Here is a 22,928-nt window from a genome sequence, read left to right as displayed (position 1 = left end):
GGGAGGAGGAAACAAAGTCGATAATGGGACTCGAGTAAGCGTCGGGGGCGCCTCAACGGAGAACAAGGGAGTGGGCGCCGGGCCCCCTCCAGCTTGGCGGGGCTCGGGGAACGTTTCAGGGCGAGGCCAGCCTTACTGGCGGGCGGGCGGGTGAGGGTGAGTCACCCTGACTCCGGGTGGGAGTGGGCAGGGGCAGGGGGAGGGGGAGGCGGGGCGGGGCTGGCCTCGCCCGCTTAGTGAGGATGTGGCGGCTATAAAAGCCCCACCCAGGCCTGCCGGCTCCGCTTGGCATCTGGGGACGCTTGCAGCTCTCGGCGCTCGGCCCAGGTAAGCAGGGCGCGTCCTGCCCGCCCGCCCGCTATGGCCCCGGGGCCGCCGCGCTAGCGGGGCGCAGAGAGGCAGGGAAGGAGACGGCCTTGCAGAGAAGTTCGGGCGACGGGTATCCGGGAAGGCATCCGGGCGAGGGGTCTGGGGGGACGGTCCGCACAGGGGTTCTGCGGAGACGGGGCACCGTGGCAAGCTGGCCTGGGCACGAGTGAGGGGAGGTGGTTGTGCCCTGACGTCGGGAGTGCAGGGCAGAGGGACGGGGTCCGGCGTCCCCCACTCTCCCGAGTGCTCCCTGGAAGCCCCGCGTGGCGGCGCAGGCGAGGGGAACCGAGGGAGGCCCCGCATTCCAGACGCGGGTCGGTGGCGGGGGGGCAAGGGTGTGGCCGCTCCAGGAGCCGCAGGTTCCAGGCGGAGCATTCACCCGGGGCACTTACCTCCTCGTGTAACAAAAGCTTTCCGGTCATCTAGAAGGTAATCCCCATCTGTTCCAAGTTACTTTATTTGAAACAAATGCGCATTTGTGGAACTTGAACCGAGCAGCTGGAGGGAAGCAGTTCGGGCGGGGGTTGGGGGGGAGGGATAAAGGGTGGGAGTTTTTAATAGCAATCCCCCCCCTCAAACAAAACAAAACAAAACAGAAACCGCAGCTCATTTTCCTTTGTCTAGATTATCTTGTAAGAGAGCAATTTCTGATTTCCGTGTATCTAGAGAGTTTCCCCCTTGGTTGACCACTTTTGCATCAGGAAGTAAGTGTCCTCCATGCTTCTGTGGGGAGGATTGTCACTGTTACTCGAGATTATACGACAGTGACTCAGGGATCTAAGGTACAGAAAAGGGCGTGGCCTCTGGGCCTCTCCTTGCAGTTCTGTGAAGTGGGTCCCAGCGCCTGGTGTGGGACGGCTGGATTCCCACAACTGACTGTTGAGAGGGTAGGAGGTGTGGATGAATTAACTTATCTATGAAAGCGGCTTAAGAATTAGCCCATTCGTCCTCCATTCATATAGGGTTATTATCGAAAATTTCAAAAAAACATTCAAAAATTAAGACGTAAAACACACTGAAAACATTAGGCGCCATAAAAATGTAGTGTCATTTTTGTGTTAAGATTTGTCATTTTAAAGCTATGGGTATTCTGAATCTGTAAAAAAGCAGGGGCCGTATGGGTGCACCTTGGGTCATTACCAAGAACCGTAAGGTCTGGAGTCCACGAATCTGGGCCCCTGAGCTCAGACAGATTCTGTTCAAAAGTGTGTGCTACTGTATCTGTCTGGAACTTGGTGGTCTAAAATGCAGGATGCACTTTCCCACTGAAACAATGTTGCAGGAGGTGCTTAGGTTCCCAGGCTAGCCCAGAAACCCCTGCTTAACTAGCATTGTTTTCTAAGGACTGATAGTATAGGCTGAATTTGGGGGTGTGGGTGATGGGGGAAAGAAAGGTGGAAGGGTGAAGGAGGGATACCTGGATAGGAAAAATAAATCACTGAAATATTTTCCTGGAACTTGTATTCGTTTTAAGGTTGGCCTAGATTGAATTATTTTTATTGGGAAATTATTTCTTTGCCCCCCCTTCCCCCACTTTTCTTTGCTTTCCTTCTGCCTCTTTAGAGACCCTCTGTCCTGACATCTGATAAAAGCCACCCAGGCTTATCCAATTCTGCTGCATTATCGTCCTCTTTCCCATTTCAGGGTACCCAGCTAGAGACTAGCAAATTGAATCAATATTCATTATTATGTATTAACATTCAGTATTAGGAATGATTGGTTGGTCCTAAAATCCTGGGCAACCCCAAGGAGTTGTGTTATTTTAAAAACAACAAGAAAACCTTGTAAACAGATCTGTAATTATAGAATCCAAGGCTGGAATTCAGAATACCCATAGCTTTAAGATGACAAATCTTAACACAAAAATGACACTACAAGGCTGGAACCAAGGAGCCGCATAATATAATACGTAGGCAATATGGAGAAAGAGTTTAGATGAGGCCAGGTTCAGAGAGGTGACCTTGAAGTGGTGTCCTCCGTGGCCAATAGTAAGACATTCCCACTTAGCACTTTCTTCCCTTCTCCTAAGTCCATCTTACTCTGTAAAAGCTTGAAGGGGTTTCTCCAAAAAGATCCATCTCATCTGCAATGGAAGGGTGTGACCAGCCAGGTGAATTTTTTTCAGTTGGGGGTTTATAAATTGGAGACTGCCTGGATTTTGCAGGCCAAGTGGCCTGCCTGGGGTAAATGCCCAGGAAATACTGCTGACTCACTGGCTTTGATCAGGACCTTGGTCTTGGATTGGCGTCTCAATAGTCAATATCCTGCGTCTGAACTACTAAAAGGATTGTATTGATTGACATTAGGCCTGCAGTTGTGGCCATTACTTTCCTGACCAATTTCTGGTTTAAGTCATTTTGCTGGCAGGGTAGATATCTTTCTGTAATTGGTATTGATTTTGAGGGCTGTAGGTCTTCCTGCACCACTGGGCCTAGACTCAGGCACTAACACATTGCCACAGGCCTTTGTTCTCGCTCTGTGCTTGCTCTGGGCCTGCTGAGGCATATTTCATGCATCGAGGGTGGGTGTGTCACAGGAGTGCAGGCTCTACTGATGTGCTTTACGCATTCATTCCACAATATTAAGCACCTACTGTGTTTTACTAATAGTTATAGGCACTCCGGATACAGCAGTGAACAAAACATAAAAAATAGACAAAATAAGGGAACTGTATAGTCAGTAATTGGATTTTGAATGTTACATTTTCCCAAATTAATGTTAGTTTCCAGACTTAGCTGGGGCTCCTTTCACCTTTAATCCAGCTGTTCCAGAGACCTGAGCTTCACATTTCACCTGCTTTAGGGAAACTTGTTTAAAGTTATCATGACAGTGTGATATATAGATGATGTATTACAAAATTGTACACTTGAAACCTATGTGACTTTACTAACCACTTTCACCCCAATAAATTTTAATTAAAAAAAAAATTTTTTTTTAAATAAAGTTGTTGTGACTTAACCAGCATTTCAGATTTGATTGTGAGAATTCAAAAGAAATGGCATGCTCCTCTTTTTGGGACGTGAGAATCTTCCCCCTTCATTTTCCCTGATGCCACACCCTATCCTAGTTTTAGGCTGCATCAGAGGAAATTCCTTCCAGTCCTTTAAAAAAAAATTTTCCGCCCATTCACTGTCTGGCATATTTTTCTTTCTATTGCCAGAGGCAGTCCCCATGTACTTTGTGTGTGGGGGGTGGGGAGTCAACAGTAAAGGCCAGGAGATGGCCAAGCTTGTTCTTCTGGGTGGTTCTCTGGGATTACGGGCAACTCTGCCTTTTAGGGTACACCCCAAAGCTTTTAAACCTCGGAGCTCAGTCGTGTCAAAAGTCAATAGTATCCAAGTAATCTAATCCCAGGCTTGGCGTGGAAAGTTCTGACCTACAGGAACGGCTGTGACTGGAGTCCTTGCCCTTTGTCCCCCGGCCACACCCCGTCTGCACACTCACAGCTCAGGAAGTCAGAGTCCCAAGGCCACCTGTCAAGCCTCCCTCCTTTCCATATCCTCCCTTGCCTTTCCTGCCAGAGAACATGTAGGTTGCATTTCCACATTGTCCAGTGGATGAGCGAGGCCCCAGGTGGCCTTGACAGTACAGAGGTGGGGTGCAGACCTGGGGTGCGTATCGTGATGTGAAAGAGGTTGCCCAGAAGTGATCTTACCAGGCTTTGCAAAAGTTTGCACAGAAGCTGGGAATGGAAGCCTCCAGCTCTGAATGTATGGAACTGGAACTGCATTTGAGACGTCCTCTGAGGGAGGGAGAAAACAGGAAGGAGAGTGCATTGGAAAAGAAAAAAAGAACAATGTGGAAAAATCGTGTGTGTGTAAACCATCCAAAAAGGTGACTGAATGCCTCGTGTGTGCGAGGCACTGCGCTCAGACCTAGGGGGAGACTGGAGTGAATAAGACAAACCCTGTGGGTGGATAGGATAGAGGACTGTCTCTCGCATGTTTACCAGACACACCCAGAGTGCCGAGCACAGAGCAGGGAGAGGTGCAGGAAAATAGGTAACAGTATTTTTTGTGTCCTGAAGTCTGAGGATGCTGGCCGATCAAGATTGAACGTTCCTAGTGGAGGGATCTTGGAGAAACGGGTCTAGGGGTAGGAGGACAGTGCTGAGTGTTTGGAGAACAACGAGCAGTCCAATCTGACTTTGGTACTTGGGTGTGTGTACACACGCTTGTGTGCGTGCGTGTAGGAGGTGTTTATGGAGCAGTAGGTATAGTCCAGAGTGGAAGATCTTGAAGGCTGAGTTTAGACTTTTTTCTGTTGGCAGCAGGGCCCCATTGGAAATATAATATGAGGGCCACTGAAATTGGGTTGTGGATAGGGAGGCTTTGACTTCCCAACCCTGCAAGTGCTTCGTGCCAACTGACCTCACTCTTCCTGCTGGTCTCTTTCCGCCCACTGCAGCCCCTTATCAGGTGCTGAGAGCAAGCAGGCTGCACGGTCTTTGGTAGCAAACAAATACTGACTCAGATCAGACAGCAAAAGGGACAGGCCAGAGCAAGGGATGCTGTGTCCATCCGGCTCAGTGTGTGCAGGCTGCTGGGCAGAATTCCAGGATTTCTGGAAAGTGACTTGGCCCTGTGACTCAGGCGTTAATCAGGACCATAAAACCAAGGAGAAAAGTGTGTGTCCTCGGGAAGAATCTGTGAAATAAAAATGCTTTGTGGGGGTGGGGGGGGAGTGGAGTACAGTGGAAACTCCCCACCCACCCCCACTTATGCATGTTTTTCACCCCCCTTTTGATTTCAAATTCTAGCCTGGTTCTTTAGACTCAGGATTTTGCACAGTAAGGGCTTTGGTGGGGAAGCCCAACTCTCCACACTCCCACCTCCACCCATTTTTTGGTTTAAAAATCCTCATTTGTATCATCCAGTCCCTGATTGATTCATCATGGTTGCTAGGGATGTGTTTTGTGGTGATGCGTCAACACTCCACGTTTAAACTGTGAAGTGGGTGTGTCCTGAAACTGCTGGGTTGTACTCAGATTCACTTGTGCAGACCAGCCCTGTTGCAACATGTTTTTGATTGTGTGAATTAATATTTGGGACTTTCTGGAGCTCGTTCTTAATTCATTTCAATAGAACTTATTTTTATCATTTGAAGTGTTGACTTTTAGGTTTACTTTTTTTTTGTTTCAACATGTTTGCAAACTTTGCTTTACTTTCGGGTGGGGGGGTTTGGGGTGGGGAGTTAAAGCTGTTTCCCTTGTACTATTTTTATAACTATGTATTTGAAGTGAACCAATGAACTACAAAACAATCTATAGGGTTTGTTTGTTTGTTTTTAAAGGACAGACCTTTAAATTATCTTTAAAATAGTCCTGCTAACTGTAAATTACTTGTTTTTGAACAGTTTTTCATTAATGGCTAGCTTTTTGCTCTAAGAGCTTTTTCAGTCAGGAATTAACAGTCTTATTAATATTTTCAAAGGTAGAGGAAACTGCCCTGTCCCTTCATTAGGGTGGAGCTGTGTGAGTCTATGTTCCCACTCCGTGGTGCATTATTTCAAACCAGTTTGAAGTGGGTGTGACTCTTTCAGTAAGTCTCTCTGTACCTCTCTGTTTCCAAGGAAAAACTTTCCCTGATAAAATACTATTTTAATTATCTTGTCTAGTAACCCAGCCCTTCTCTGGGAATGGAAGGTACTGGTATGTAGTGGTGCTCATCAACAGATTGAATTTGCTAATTTTTTTTTTTTCTTTTTTGCAAGTTGAAACCAGTTGGAGATTTGGGTGAGACCGAAGTGTTGGAAAGTGTGGTGCAGTCATGTTCTGTAGAGCAGTCTGCCAGATAAAGAGTGGTTGTTCTGCTTTTAATGTGTTTATGAATTTCACACTATGATGAGAAGTCAGTGGGAGTAGGATTGTCTCATGGCACGTAGACTTAATTTTAGTCTCATTCAAAACAATAGGTACACTAAGGCAGAGCTATTGCTTTCCGTAAGCAAATTCAGCCTCTAGAACAAATGCTGTGGTGAACAGATACTGTGAGTATTGGGAACGAATCTCTGGCTCTCTGGCCCTCCAGTATTTCCATAGCCAAGCTTAAATCGGCTCCATCCAGAAGCCCTCCACAGGGCACCACAGCAGACATGGCTTGTTTTAAGCCTGTCCTCTTGTTCTCTCACGACCCAGGGACATTCTCCATGCCATCTCCCTAGGCTTTCCCCCATCTTTTTCTGGCCAGACTTCCACAGATGATTGATTGCCCTTTTCAAACTAAGTCAGTACCTTACCTACCCATTAAGCTCTTAGCTGACCTCACTCCTAGTGTTTTAATCTTTCTTTTGGTGTCTTAATCTCTTAGAATGGAGAACCATTGTGAAGGTGAAAGGGCAAAGACCCAAAAGTCAGAGGATCCAGATTCTGGCTCTGTCTTGCTATTCGCTAAGTGACCTGGGCTAATCTGTCAAGTGTCTCACTGGGGCAGGAAGAGAAGAGACCTGGAAGTTCCTTGCAGGGTGGGGTCTGCATTTCACAATTGTGTGTGTGTGTCTCTCCCAGCCCTAATGCAGTGAGGGCAAGTGTGTGCTTGTAAGAGGATTACTTGAATGTTACCATTGTTTGTAATCTACAGTAGCACTGCAAGGACTTTCTTTTTCCGCTTGCAAGGGTAGCAGCACTGACACATTCTCATTAATCAAATGAACTAGATTAAGCTAATGTTTTAACAAACATGAGTGGCAAAGCCAACTATTTCTTCTAGAGGCTAATCAATCATCCACGAAATGACTTTGCTTTGCCAGAGGACTGGATATAATACAGAAACAGGGGCCATAGTTTATTTCTTAGGTGAAAATGTGTTTGCCATTAAGCTTGCACAAAAGAGGAGATACAGAGGGTGCCAAAAAAATGTATACACATTTTAAGAAAGGAAAACTATTAAAATTGTAATAATATATACTGATAACAAAAGATGAATACAAGTCATGTTTCACTTCTGCAATTACAAGAGATACTCAAAGTGGTTACCATCCGCGTCCAGACACTTCTGATTACGGTGAACTGCTTGAGCAACGTTGACCAAAGTGTCTACTTATATACATTTTTTTGGCACCCTGGGTTTATGGGTACAAAAGCCATGCATAGAGTAAAGCAGGTTTCATGGATATTGCTTTGTGGTATTGACATTTTTGCTTTTTCTGCAGAATGATTATAAAAAATATAAATACAAATGTTAATTATGCACAATAGCAGCTCATTGTTTCTAGAGAAGGCAAAGACATTCTTGACTCTGGGGGGGAACTGAGACTCCTATGGGGAAGACCAGGTAAAACATACTCCCTGCTGCATTGAATTGGACCTCAGCGTTTGCCATTTGCATACTTGGTACATGGCCGGAACTCAGTACACTTTTGCTCAATGGATGAATGTAGCGGCATCAGGAAGTGCTGGCATTGAAAGGAGGGAGAGAGCCCTGTGGATTGGGGGCTATAACCACCCCTTTAGAGCAGATGCCAAAGTAGTGGTGACTTGAGGAATGAGGGGGGGTCTCTAAAACTGGAAGAAGAGTTGAAGGTGAGATGGGGAGGAAACATGAATCAAGGAGATGTGGATTAAAGGAGTACAAGCAGTACGGTGTGTTTGGGGAGAAGCAAGTAACAAGTTGGCCCAAGTCTACTTTTGCTGGGGAGCAGACAGGGCAATGAGGCTGGTTTCCCATGCCAATGTTTAAGGGCTGGACTGAGCTGGAGAAGGAGAATGCCACAGACGGATGGATTTTGAACAAGATCAAATACAGAAATTTGATAGTGGCATGCAGAACTGATTTGATGAGAGAGCAGCACCACTGTGGACAATAAAATGGAAAGGAAGATGTGTGGGGCTTTTTAAAAACCTGTTTTCTGGGTCTCCTCAATGTGTTGTGGCTATGAGGGAAGAATGACCTGAGTGGAGCGTGTATAACAGATTGTCTTTGATTTGTACAGTCTTGAGGGTCCCATGTGGGACATGGTTAGGCAGCTGTCTTCAAAGCTAGTGCTCAGAGCTGGAAAGACAACTTGAAAGAACTACACAGTAAAAACTCACTGTGCCTCAGTGGTTGAGAGTTCCTAAATATGAGAATCAATGTGAGATACCTGGTTTAATAAAGAAGTGGAATTTAATCCATACTTCTTTGTAAGTGGGAACAACCCTGTTTGCAGCTCAGACTTTCAGGTCCTCTGTTTGTTTGTTTCATTTTGGCATTTTAATTTCTTAGCTGTTTACAGTGGGGACTAGAATTCTGCAAGGGAGGTGACCACAGTTTATCCCTCACTGCAGACCTAGTCCCGTTGCAACCAAGCTCCAGGGGTGGTTCAGTGTACTAGACGATTCATCTCTGTTGGTGAGTCTCGGGCTGCAGGATACTGACGACACCTTTTTGGGATGTTTCTTGGCCCAAATTGAAATTGGAGATTTCTTGAGTAGACTCACAAACGTGTCTGTCTTGACAGGAAATCTCTCAAACTTAGTTTTTAATGGACCCAGCCTTGGAGATTTCTTGAGTAGACTCCAAACTTGTCTGTCTTGACAGGAAATCTCTCAAACTTAGTCTTTAGTGGACCCAGCCACTTCAGACGTTTTTGGACTAGGATTGGAACATGGCAGTGTGAGCTGTATATGCAGTTGGAAATTTTGTAGTAGCCACATTAGCAAAGATGAAAGAAATAGGTAGAACTGAATTTAAATAGTTTTTTATTTAACCCAATTTACCCAACACTTCATAAATGTAATATATAATCAAGTAAAAAGTTATTGAGAGATTTGCATTCTTTTTCTCATACTAAGTCTTCAGAATCCCGTGTGGACTGGACACTTTTCAAATGCTTGATAGCCACGTGTCGCTGGTAGCAGTCCAGCTACAGAGCAAAACTTTAAAAAATAAAATAGACTTTTTTTTTAGGGCAGTGTTAGGTTCACAGAAACATTGAACGGGAAGTACAGGCAGGTCCCATATATTCCCAGCCACACGCACCCTCCCTCCCCCACGACCAATGATCCCCACCAGAGTGGGACATTTGTTACAATCGGTGAGTCTACACTGACTCATCGTTATCAGTCAAAGTCCGTAGTTCACGTTAAGGCTCATTCTTCGTGCTGTACATTCTGTACATTCTGTGGGTTTGGTTGGACAGCTGTCTAATGCCATGGATCCACCATTACAGTGTCATACGCAGTAGTTTCACCATTAGTTTCATATGCCTTAAAAATCTTCCGTGTTCCACTCATTTATCCCGTCCTCCTTTTCCTCTAATCCCTGACAAGCACGGATCCTTTCATTGTCTCCATAGTTCTGCCTTTTCTGGAATGTCCTATAGTTGGAATCAGGCAGTACCTATAACCTTTTCAAACTGGCTTCTTTCACTTATTAATATACTTTTAGGGTTTCTTCATGTCTGTTCATGGCTTGATAGCCCATTTCTTTTCAGGGGTGAATATTATTCCACTGGCTGGATATGCCACAGTTTATTTGTAGAGGAAGACGTTTTGCAAGTCAGGATTGTATTCCAGCAGGGGGACAATTTCTTTGTGTGTGTGTGTGGGGGGTGGTTCTGTAAGTTGTGAGAATGAGGGGAGTTAGAACAGCTGTGATTTTCTTTTTGCTGTGTTTAAAAACCTTCTGTATACATCAAGGAGAGAGAGGACTGGTCTAGGAGAGAGCTCAGGATGAAAATCTTGCAGAAGTATATCTGTAACCACAAATAAAGGCCAATCCTCTGCCCTTACATTTCCCTTCCTACACTCTACACAGAGCGTGGAATCTGCTTAGTCCAAAGCCTTCAGATAAGTTAGCAAGTGCCTATGTCAAATACTCCCTCCAAGCCAGTTTTATGAAAGTGTTTAGACGAAGCAAACTGTTGGAAGAGGAAGCTGAATTTGCGTGGGCACAGTTTCCTTGATCAGAGAATATTAAGCAAAAAGAGACCAAAGCAGGAGTAGCTGCAATTCAGTGTCGTCTCCACTGTTTTCGGATGCAGCTCTGCTCTATTTCCTTTATTTTGGGGTTGATGATGCTGCTGAATGACCTGCCTTGTCTCAGTTGAGAGAAATTTAATGCCAGTTGAGCACTCTTTATTGGCGGGGGTTACTGTATAGATTCCGAGAACTGTGTGATTGCAAAGCTGGAAAGCCAGTTCATTGGGCCATAGTGCCAAGCCGGAGTAAGTGTATTAACTGCAAGATGACTTCATTTCAGCCATATTGAATCTTAAATACACGGATCAGTCTTTTATGGAATGAGTTAATGTCAGAAAATCTATCTACTGTCTTTCTCATTAACAGTTTAATATCTTTTAAGCATCGGTGAGCTAAGAAAATAATTACAGATAGTAATAAAGTGTTCCATTTAGGAATGGGCCAGCATGGAAATGCTATTGATTTCAGTTCACACCCATAGTTTTCAGGCCCTTTTCAATACGTTAAATTACCGGTGAGAAATAACAGAAGTTGTAGCTGGTTTGACGAGTTTATCACTTTTTATGAGTAGTGGAAGACCCAGTTTTATCCTGTTTGAACAAGTTGCATTAGCCTTAGGGAGCATTTTGTTTGTGTATTCACAAATCAGTCTCCCCAGGTTCTAGTCAAACAGAGCAAGAGAAGGTCTGGCTGGTTCAGTAGTCCATCCCAAACCTAAGGCAAACCATCACCAAGCTTTAATTTTCCCAATCATAAGACGTGAATTGCATCTATTTTGCAAAAATTACTCTAATATCCTCAGATGAAATGGTCCAAGAGGTAGAGATTAATATAATGAATCACTGCTTGCGGGGGGAAAGGAAAGCCTCTTCATAAAAACTTTTTGTTGTATTTTTTCCCCCAGCTTTTTGCAAAATGTCTACTGTTCACGAAATCCTGTGCAAGCTCAGCTTGGAGGGTGATGTAAGTATATCATTTTCACTTGTGTCATTTTTGCAAATTGGACTTCTCTCTGGACACCTGTGCTACTGCCTTTCTGTGTACAGCTAAGGAAATTGGGACCAAATTTAGACAATCATTTCTCCTCTTGGTTCTCCTTTCTTCCTCATTACCTTAGCTGTTCTTAGTAGTTCTACTTGAAATAAATGTTTGGTACTGGAAAGTTTTTTGGCCTCACATTAAAACTGAACAGACACTAGTGACACTGGGGAGCCTAGAATGTTTTCCTGCTATATACTTTGCATGTCAGTGGTAGTAATTGTTAGGATGATACGTGACTTTTAATGTCATGCCCTGGGATTTTATTAATGGTTGGCTATATCAAAAATGACCCTGAGTGTTTTGGACTTCTTAGTGTCCAGAAATTTATTCCAGACAAGAACTTATACGTTTGTTTGTTTGTTTGTTTGTTTTGTTTTCTTTTCTTTAGTTTAAATTTAGTACCTGGGAAAGCTTTTCTCCCAAAGCTAGGATGGTTCTTCTTTTTCTTTCTTTTTTATTTAAATAATTAAAAAACTCTAATTCATCATGTTTCCTTTTTTGCCCTGGCTATCAGGGAGCTAAGAATTATTTTTGTCTTTCCCAGAAAATATTTGAACCTGGAATTCCTGATATATTTGCTTCTTTGTGTTAGTTTAAAAATTTTAAACTATATATGACATTATAAGTCGTGGCAAATACTTTCAGAATCAAGTACAATATAAATCAGGAATATGTAAAATATCTACTATCGTACATCTTTCAGTCATCTTGGCCAAAATGGCTTTTACAAAAACTCTGCAGTGACACTGATTTGTAGGCATATCTTGCTGCTATTTCAAAATATGCTCTCATTTAAATTATAATACAAAGAAGCACTCGAAGTAGGTTGGCAGCAGCTTGGATCATGTGGTACAGAACCTTCTGTATGGTCTACGGGGCTTGGCATCAGGATGTTCGGATGGATGACGTCCGTGCAAGCACACATTTTGTGGCACACAAAGTGCCTGTGTATTTTGAATCTTTCCTTTTGGAACTTGTACATACTTGTTGCCAACAAGACAAGCTGCATATTGAGTTCCAGACAAGTCCAGGAGCTCAAGGATGTTTTTCTTTACTGAATCCTATCATTAGGTTGTTTTTAGTACCAGGTTTCATGGGTGGACCTTTCCAGTAGCCCCTGAAGTTACCGTTCTCTAGTACGATGCATTTCTCTGTGTGGAGATGAGACTAATACAACAGAAAACGTCATGTATGCCCCAATATTTTGAAGGAAGAGAAAAGTCCCTTTTCCCTCAATAATTTGATTTTCAGACAAGTGGATTTTACAGGTCTATTTAATTTTGTTTCCAGAGATACTATAAAATTATGCAAAACTTTACTCACTGTTTTGGAATAAGATGACATCGTGCCTGGTAAATTAAACCGTATGTGATATGGCTCAACGACCAGACTGCCTGCCTTTGTAAATAATTGATGGCATTGTTAATAAACAGGAAGCTGTTTTTCCTTAGATTTCCATCCCCATTTTGTAGCCACCATAGCAGATCTAGTATTTAGTGTTTCAAAATAGCACATTGTCCTTCCCTTTGCCTGAATGTGTGCTCCATTTCCATTGAGTTAATCTCATTTGGAAAGTGTAAGTAGTGAAATTAGATGGAAAATACCTTGATAATCCACTGTGTTTCAGAGTTAGAAATTTTAACTGGATTTCCTATTTGGCCAAGATGGTCACAAGCACATACGGACACATTTTGTCCGGTCCTGAACTTAGATCTCTGGCTTGTCCTGGGAGACATTTCAGAGGATGGCTTCTTAGTTGTTTACCTTACAACCTCACTGCTGATAAAACCAACTGGTGTGGGAGCCAGAGTGCCTGTAATGGGGTGCCTGTGGGTGGAGGTAAGTCAGGGACCCTCGGCCTCTGACTCTTTCCAGAAACTGAGCCAAGCAAAGTCATGACATTATGATGGACGTGGAGGGGGGCATTACAGGATGGGGAACCTTGACGTTGAAAGTGGGGCAGTGGTAGATGGCTCCCCTGGCCATCAGCCACCCCCAACCACATGGGCCATCCTCTTGTTGTCTGTCCTCTGCGTTGGGACTAGGTAGCAGGGAGGAGGAAAGCTGCAAGAGCATTTCAAAGAAAGAGGGAAGTTGACAGTTCGGAAAAGAGAACTGATGTAGAAGCAGGCTGTTGCCCTTCCCTCACCCTGGGGTGGGGTGGGGTGGGGTGGGGGTGGGTCCCTCTGATCAGGAAGGGTAATGGCTTTGAAAAGCGCGGGAAAGGGAAAGGGTGTCATTTAAAAGGCAACAAGAAAAAAAAATCCTAGGGACAGTAGTAGGCAGAAGGGATAGATAGTGTTAAAGACAGTAGAGGGGAGGGTAGAGGGAGAAGAGTGACGGTGCAGGAGGAACTTAGCTGCCATGAGGAAGATGTGGGCCATGTGGCCTGGCTACCTGGGGGCCACAGCGGTGGCCAGAGTAGAGGTAGGCTTCCCTCACGCCCCTGATAAAACCAGCGGGAAGGCATTTTACATTTGCTTTCCAAAGAATTGTGAGCTCAGCAATACAGGCCCAGGTAGAAACTCGTGTGCCTGTAGCAAACACTTGGCTAAACACACTTGTTACTCAGGCATTTCGGTTGCACTAAAAGATAAGTGGACATACATAGCATATATAGACAGCATATTGTAAACTATGTAACCGAGCCTTTGAAGAAGAATTCCCATTAGAAACAATGAAGTTCCGTATCCTATATGTGGTGGCATAACAATACTTACTTAGTTAGTTACCTAGTCTAAGAATGATTTGAATTGATGAAACAATAGGGGGGAAAAACTATTTTAGAAATTGATATTTGAACAAGAGGATCTTAAATTTGTATGATGTGGGTATGTTTGTCTTTTGACCTCAGCACTCTACACCCGCAAGTGCATACGGGTCCGTCAAAGCCTACACCAACTTTGATGCTGACCGGGATGCTTTGAACATTGAAACAGCCATCAAGACCAAAGGTAGGCAGCACATTTGTCCTCTTGTCCGGTTCTGACTGAGGCCTTTTTAGTTGTCTCTCATTCTCCCTCGAATCTCTATACATTGATCATTTGAAATTGTTTTAATGGAGTGGAGCTTTAATGAAATAGATCCAAACCTACCTTACCTTACACCTACCTACCTATCTTTCCCCCTCCTTCTCCCCTTTTATCCTCCTCTCTTTGGAGAGATCGAAGCCATGAGAAAATATTTTAACCCAATAGCATAGCAACATGTAAGTAGGCCTAAGTTGAGGGCCAGGAGGCCTGATCCCCGGGTGTGTACTTTGGGCCCAGCTCTTTACTTTGGGGCCTCAGCGCCTCATCTGTGAAGGAAGAAGTTGGTCATGGTGATCCCTAAGGGCCTTTTTAAAAATCCTGATTCCCCTTGAATTTCATTACATTTGTTGGAAAAATGCTGGGAACTTTTTACTGGTTTGCTCTTAGATTGATCTAATGAGAGAAAAATTCAGATTCTTTCTTTTTTTTTTTTTTTACCCTACGAGTTATACCACTCCTTAGGCCTGGAGCTGGAGCTGGAATGGGAAGAACTGTTGGAATGAGTATGTTTCCTCGAGTTCCAGGATGAGTAAGAGAGGACCAGGAGGCATAAAGGCCTCCCTTTCTACAGGCAGCAGATAAAGCATTTAATTGCGTAGAGTTGAGCAAGAGGTTGCTAGGTTATCATGCTGTTTTCTGCAAAAGTGCATGTTCCGAGTTAGGGGGTTTATGTTAATGAAATGTGTATCTTTGGGGTTGCGCCCCCGCCCCCCCATCCCTGGAAGCATGACGATTGCTGTGGTGATTTACTATAGTCGTTCTCCTTCTGGACAAAGCACTTCCTTTCCACTGTGAGGCTAGACTGAGAGGCAGACGTGACCCAGCAGTCAGAGCTGCTGGTTCCAGCCCCTGCTAAAAAGCTGGGAGACATTTTTCTCTTCTAAGGAGAATGTTTGAACTGACTGACACACTCCATACACTTCATACACAGGTCACTGACAGGGAACCTCAACCGGGAACCTCCCACTGACATTGGAACCTATGGAGGGTGACCGTATGTCCTGGGTTGTGCCTGCACATTTACTGATGGGGCCCCTTTCTGCTCTCAGAATTGTTTTATTTTGCAGGATAAATTACATGGTCAGCTTTCCTAAAACCTTTGGAGAAACTGGTGACTTATTTTTCCCCAGAGATAGGAAGAAAAGTAGATCCTTTACAGCGTGTGGTTCTAACAGGACGTAGAGCTTTGCATCATCTGCCTGAAAACAGCCTTAAGTTCCATGGGGACCCTGTGGGCACTTCCCAGAATGCTGCCCGGACAATTGAAAGGAGAATAATGAAGTATCCACATTTGTGCAAAAAAGTCTTCATTTGTGGCACTTTGAAATGGCCATATTTGTCAAAGGCCAGGTGGGGAAGTCAGGAAGTCACTCATCAGAAAATAAAACTAAAATCTGCAGGGCTTGTCTCATTATAATCAGTTCTACTCAGTGGAATACAGTGCATGAGAGCATGTGTGATCACGGGTTCAAATCTTAGCTCTGCCACTAATTTACAAGCTATCTGACTCTGGAAACACACAACTTCCTTAAGCCTCACGGTTTCTTTTTTTGTTTTTGTTTTTTACCAGTAAGTAGGGCTTATCAAAGTTCCCACTTCATTCATAGGATTATTGGGAAGTACCACTTAGCATAGTGCCTGGCATATAGACATTGCTCAGAAAAGGTTTCTCTCTCTCTCTCTTCCCCCCTCTCCCCCTGTCCCCTTTTCTCCCTCTCTCCCTGTCCCCTACTCCTTCCCTTTCCTAAAAATTACCCTGTCTCTCTTTATTTGGATGTGCCTACATTCCTGGGGCTTCCCAACATACCATTGTAGAAACACACTCAAAGTTTAACAGTTAACTCATCTCACAAAGATGGTGCCTTTTACCAGCTTTAGACAAAGGCTGCTTTTATCCCTGCATGAGAAAGCTTTTAGCACGCTGGAATGTAAAGATTGCGCAAATGAACTCTGGTAACAGCTGCAAGTCCCATGGCAATAAAAAATACCTTCAGGCCCTTTCTGAGTTCATAGAATAATATTGAAGTTTCTAAGCAGAAACGTCTGGAGGGCTGAGATTCGGATTCCTGCTTTCCAGTTTGCTCAAAAGCAGCTGAAATCACCGTTACCCCGGTTGTAGCCCTTTATTGAGTTTATTGAGTGCTCGTTATGGGCAGGCTTTGCACCAAGCCCTTTCAGGACTATTCATTTTAAGATGAACTTCAAATTAACCTTCTGAAGTAGTGTTCCATCACCCCCAGTGTATGGGTGATGCCACTGAGGTCTCTTGGCCTTGATTCAAATTGGGGTTTGAACCAGCCCCAGGCTGTGTTCCTAAGCATCAAGATGTGCCACCCGCCTGCCAGGATGGCACTTTTTTCTTTGCTGGGTAAGTTTCAGGCATTGAAAACATTTCCTAGATGTGATTCTATTGATACCAGATACATGTCATATTTGTGGCCCAGCTTTAGGTCCCCTGTCTTCTCTTTCAGACGTAATGCCCAATGACTTTTATTTAGGAATTCACTTTTATTTATTTATTTACCTACTTATTTATTTACTTATTTATTTACTTATTTTTTGGTGCCTAGTGATTTTAGAGAATAACTAAATTTTCTTGAGTTGTCTGTTAGCCCATTAAAATAATTTCTAGGTTGTCAATACGTTTAAATCCTTAAATCCTTCTAAGCAACTATTGAGAAGAAAGAATGTGATAACCATACAGTTCAGTGTACCAAAGATGTTAGTATCAGTATTGGGTAGTTGGGGAATGACTTAGTAAATGATGGTAACTTCCTCTGTATTACATAGAATATCTGTAGAATGTCACAGAGACATGAAAAATAAAGTTTCTGAACAAATTTTAACATTTTTGTATTATGATGCAATTTACATACCATATAATTCACCTACCATACAATTCACCTAGCATACAATTCTCCTACCATACAATTCACCTATATAAAAGGTACAATTCACTGATTTTTGTATATTCACTGAGTTGTACAACCATCACCATAATTTTAAAACACTTAATATATATTCGCCTTAACTATGTCAGTTGCATAGAAAAATGGATGTAAAAGAGTATACACAGTATGATTACAAGACAACTTTGTCAAAAATGAAAAAAGGCGTTATTAATGGATATATAGAATAATGAGAATAATAATGATCCTTTTCCTTTTTTGTGCTTTCAGTATATTCTGCTTTTTCCAAATTTTCTATGATGACACATGTTAACCTTTAAAATGGAAAGCAATAAATTTAATTACAAACAAAATGAAGTCATTTGTTGGAAAAGTCAGATCCCTTTTATTCCTTTTCCTTCCCCTTGATATTTTTAGATAACCAACACCGTTAAAAAATGAGCTAATTAAGATCTTGCCTTCCCTTTTAGAATGCCTTCTAGCTTAAGTGTAATTGAGAAGCTGTGCCTTAACCCACTCCCACCTCAAACCCTTTGCGGGGAGAACTCAATGCTAAGTAATGGGTGTTCCCTGGAAATCAAAGGAAACAAAGGGTAAACCTCAAATGCTGATACAAACAGAAGCCAAAGGACCATGACAAGAACAGATGACTATGTGGGCCTCCTCTTCTACAGAGGGCAGCCCAAGTGTGTGCACACACATGCATGCGTGTGCCAAGTACAGAGCATGCCGTGTGGTAGCTGCTCTGGCTGACGTACCAGCGACTTCCCTGTTGTCTGAGTACTTCCAGGAAGGAGAGCTGAGAGCATGCCACCTGTGGTGGAGAGTTCCTCAGTTGCTGTTAAACACAGGGACTGGAAACGAGCAGGCCTGGAGTGGGGCATGTTAACACGAGCAGCGTCGGGCGAGAAGCAGCTCCATACATCCCTTCTCTCCCACCCTTATCATCTCTCACCGGGCCTGGTACGGCGTCTGCCCTTTAGCAGGCCTCCTTGCCTCATCTGCTGCCAATTGTCTTTTGGGCATCATCTCCAGCCTATTCAGTGCCCCAGAGAGCATTTGCTCTGGCTCCCCTTTTAGTGGGAGCGTTAGCCTGCTTCTAACAGGCAGTTCCCACGTTCACCTCTCAGCCCGAGCTGACACCCAGCCACGTCAGGCTTTCTCTGAGAAGGAGGAGGAATCCATTATTTCTTGGTCTGTGTGTCATACTTCTTTAGGTACTCATGTACAGCTCTTGTCACACTGTGTTGTAGTTACTCATGTATGGATTTGTCTCTCCCTCTAGAATGTGAGCTCCTTGAGGGCAAGGACTTTATTTCATTGATTGTGTTTAATCTTCTTTACACAGCCCCTGGGACTATGTGAGAAGGTAAACATTTAACCCAAATAGTCTAAGTGTACACAGATACCAGAGCACACAGGTGCGTGTAGGGGGTGGGGACACATGACTGGCAAGATGAGGCAGTAAAGGACAGTTCCAGAATCTGGACAGTATCCGGAAAGGGTAATAGCCCTTAGTGCGCTTTGATCTGTTTTTGCAAAATGAATTCAGCTCACTCCGCTAAGTCTGCTTTGTTTCCAATTTGAAGGGATCTCAGTATTTCTTGAGTTGGTTACCTAAACCAAATGCATGGTTGTTTTGTGTATGCTCTGGTTTGAGGTAGACTATGCAATCACTTACCTTAATTTCTGTCTAGTTAGAAACTGAATAAAGCCATGCAAAAGTAGTAATATTGCTTAATTAACAAGAGGTTTCTGAGACTTAAATCTGAGTCTTGGTCTAGATTGGCCTTGGGTTAAATATATACTGTGGAGTGTACAACACAGCTGTGAATGGTTTGCCATATGGGTGCAAATAACTAGAAAGGAAAGTCAGCTAAATTAGAAAAGGATGAATCTAGACTACATAAAATAGATTGTAATTAGAAGTAGCACAACCCCAGAGTTAGTGTAAGTGCCAATACGTTGGTACAGCTTGGGTCTCTCTCTCTGGAAGGGGAGGGTAATGAGTTGCCCTATTTATTGCCAGTTTTGATTTTAGCAGTATTTGTGTTCTCCGGAAGGGATGCAAAGTGGGTAATGTTTTTCTTCCCTTCTCATAAGCACAAGTATAGAAGCATAACTGCAGCAAGTTTTTGCACTTATTTTTTTCCTTACACTTTTGAAATGGAACCGCTTAAGATTTCCAGCATGGCCAAAGCCTGACATCCCTGTGCCGGTGGAGAGCAAGCCAGGACGTGGGTGTTTGGTCTCACCTGCACACCTGGAGGTATATTCATTCAGTTGTGACAGCAGTTAGGAATATATTCTCTTGAAGATGCCAGGAGGCAGAATGGCTCTGCAGCGTAGCTCCTGTCCTATTAGAAGAGAGGGTGTGGGGGTTGGGGGGAAGGTGAGGGCCCCAACTGGCAAGAACCTCTTAGTCTGAGAGTAGTTGTGAGAAATGCTTCCTGACTCACGTAGCTTCGGGCCATCTCACCCTCCTGGAAGGGAACATTTCCCTTTCCTTTGTGTACAGCTTTGCTTTAGACCCATTCCTCATCTTACCCCCACTGGGAAGAAAGAGGGACCTGTGCTGGCTGAGTCACTACCACCTTTATTCAGAGTACTGATTTTCTGATTGTCTTCACAACGATCTTTGTCTCCGTGGGTATGTAGATGCCCAACCCAAGCTAAGACGCCCATAAACCATGGGTGAAGGATCCCCTGGTCCCTTTCTAATTGTAGGCAGCAGCTTTTGTTGCCTGCCTGTCAGCTGTTTCTTTTTTGTAAACCTGTCACCTCTATTTCCCGAGGAAATCCAAATACCAGTGCCAAACAAGAATAATGGAAGGAACCAGATTCTTATCTGGTGTCAAGCAATGTTGAGACGATAAATAGTAACTTCACTATCAATTGAGTTCAGGGTGGATATGTTGGGTCTTCTTCCATCTGTTCAGATTTTTTAATTTTCTGTCTCAAGAGGTTGATAGAATAGTGGAGCACAAAATGGTGCTTGCATTTTATGCGTAGTCCTTCTCTTATGTGCAGTTTGATTTGATTTGAATCTTGAGTGGTGGCCTGCTTTGTGTTTTCCTGCTGGTCCTGTAGACTATTTCAGAAATACAATCTTGCATGGAAAGCTGACAGGGTTCTAGATTTTTTTTTCTTCAGGGTTTTAGGTTGTTAACGTATCCAGTGGAATTACCAGATAGATGGTACTTAAATCTTTCCTAAGGGTCTCAGCTGAGGAGAGACCAGAACACAGTGGAAATAGAAGACATTTGATGTCTGGGCCACACCTTCTTCTTAGGCACTTAACTTTCCCTGAGTGGGGACCATGTCTGCCGGCTGTCAGTCTTGGGACAGGGGCTGAGCTTTTCAGTCTCCTCCCACCCTGTGCAGTGCTTGTTTTCTTTTCCATGTCAGGCAACTGCCAGAGTTTATCATGAAACTGGACTAGTCATCTAATGTGTGCTAATGGCAAAAGTGTTCCCCATTTTCTGGATGCCCTGTTTTTTCATACACCAAAACCCCAACATAGGAGCCAGGCTGGTGACAGAGCAGCTGAGTGGAGATGGTAGTGGGCCTGTTTCAAAACATTACCCAGCCAGTCCTTTCTGTGTCCCTGTACATTAAGTAGTCTCATGACCTCTGTTTTATAGGATGAGAAACTGAGGCATAGAGAGGTAACTAACATACTCCAGATCGTACGGTTCTGAGTCCCACGTAGCCTCTAGAGCACGACGTCTGTTACTGCCACTTACCCAGATGCCTCCCTTTGTATCTGTTGCCCACCTGGATGTATGGCTCCTGATGAGACCCTCTGGACAGAATGCTCGCTTCTGCTGCGTGATCCAGAGAGGTGATTCCAGGAGCAGGAATTCCAGGCCAGGCAGCACCGTGGCCGATGGTGGGACGGATACTTTTGGGCAGCAATTTGTGTGTGGGTGTGTGTGCCTGTGCCTCCATGCACTTCTCTGTCCCTAAAATCACTCCCAGCAGGCAGATGACTTGTTGGCAGGGACTGCCCCTCTCCCACTGAGCTATTAATGGCTGTCTCCATAACAGAGCCTTCTAGCTCTTTCTGTTGAAAAAACCCCAATTGGGTTATCTCTTTAGGGGCCCTGCATTGTTACTTGGTGGCAAATCATTATCTACCGATTATTCGTGTGTACGTTTGTATGTTCTCAACAATAAGTCCAGGTCTGTAGACATACAGACACATGACTGCCCTGAATCCTTGTTGGGCACTGGAGGGAGGAGAGCGGTATGAAGAAGTATCAAAGTCTCATTTCAAAAAGGTACAAACATGACATATAACTAGGATGAACATATGTCAAACATTTATTTAGTTCCATGAAACAAGCTGGTTCAAAGGGAAATTAGAGAGACTGGGTGTTTATAGACACTGAGAAAAGAACATTGGAGGAAGATTGCTGGGCTGGATACGAGAGGGTTAATGTCCTACATGGCACTGAGGCCAAAACTTTTGGGTGTATTATCTTTTCTACTGGACCCAAATCTGCAAGTTAACACAGAACTTGGCGGAACTTTGGCGCTAGTCAGTAGTAAGTAGTAGCAAGCTGAATGTGAGATGCAGTCTGGGAGAGGCCTCTTAGCCACACCGGGAGGACATGCTCTCTTCCTCTTGCCTTTTTTTTCAAGTTTTGGGTAATGTTCTATAACTGGGAGGCAGGATAGCCCAGTGCATTGAGCCTGGGTCTTTAGTCCTGTTTTGAATCCCAGCTCTGCTTATATGACTCAGGTGAGTCCCTGCCTTTTATGAGCATTGGTTTCTTCGTGGGTAAAATGGGGGTGACAGTAACACCCACCACACCTGGATGAGGTGAAATTACATGATAAAATTGTGTGAAGCACCTAGTAAAATGGCTGGCGCATAGGAGGCACTCGGGGAGTAGTTTATATTAGCATAATAAATAAAACATGTCCTGTCCGCACCTATGCAGACGTGGGCTTTTCCTCTCTCTGTGGCCTGCCTTTGACCTTGTAAAGATAATTTCTTTCTTCAGTTTGATACCGATATGCCCAGTAATCTAAGCCGAGTCATGGTCTTCCCCTTGATCTAGATAAGGAGAGCTTCCAGGCAGTTTTCCTGTATTTTCTAGTGAGTCAGCCCCGCCCCAGGGCCTCCTGAGTCCTTCATCAAACAAAATGAAATCCATTTTCTTTGTGCAGTCAGTGTGTCTTGGCAGATGCGTCAGCATCCTGTGGTGAGTGGCCTCTTGGTTCCTTGCCCAGGGATGATAAAGACACATTTTCCATGGAATGCCAGATGCGGAGCTCACTTGGGGTTTCCACCCCCAGAGAGGAGGAGGAAACTCCAGGAGGCTGATTTTGTGGCTTGGGATTCAGCCATTATGTAGACTGCCAGCGTTCTTTCTGTCTTGAAAATACAGCGATGGTTTGAGAGACCCACGAGCAGAGTGTTTCTGCTTGAGCCCTGCTGCCCATGGCGCCTCCCTGTGGCATCCCGGGGCAGAGCTGTTGCTTTGGTTGACTGGCATTTAGAACAGTGACAGTCCTACCAGATGCCCCAGCTCAGAGTGTGAGATTAGCTGACCGTTTTTCATTCAAGGAATAAATGTTTATAGTACAAACTTGCTTGTGCTGTTTCCCATCAGGAGGCAAATAAACCTGTGTCTTTGTTCCTCACCAGTGTTGAAAATCTTAACTTCT

At 44.1% G+C, this 22,928-nt stretch overlaps 1 protein-coding gene across 2 annotated transcripts in view; it reads left to right on the top strand.

Annotated features, from left to right (window-relative positions):
• Window positions 1–227: 227 nt before the first annotated feature.
• ANXA2 (annexin A2) overlaps window positions 228–22,928 on the top strand; it is a 41,435-nt gene continuing 18,734 nt past the window's right edge. The window contains exons 1-3 of one of the 2 annotated variants that reach the window (XM_019748700.3): window positions 228–327; window positions 11,172–11,230; window positions 14,163–14,262. In XM_019748700.3, coding sequence (XP_019604259.1) covers window positions 11,183–11,230; window positions 14,163–14,262 — 148 coding nt within the window. In that variant the 5' untranslated portion in view covers window positions 228–327; window positions 11,172–11,182. Of the gene's footprint in view, window positions 328–725; window positions 799–11,171; window positions 11,231–14,162; window positions 14,263–22,928 lie in introns of those variants that run through there. The other variant, XM_019748701.3, reaches the window with a different exon arrangement.

Source organism: Rhinolophus sinicus, chromosome 3 (assembly GCF_057876585.1).
Source record: "Rhinolophus sinicus isolate RSI-liver-muscle chromosome 3, RSI-T2T, whole genome shotgun sequence".
NCBI lineage: Eukaryota > Metazoa > Chordata > Mammalia > Chiroptera > Rhinolophidae > Rhinolophus > Rhinolophus sinicus.
The sequence above is the reverse complement of the archived record's forward strand: the minus strand, read 5'-3'. Positions and strand labels throughout refer to the sequence as shown.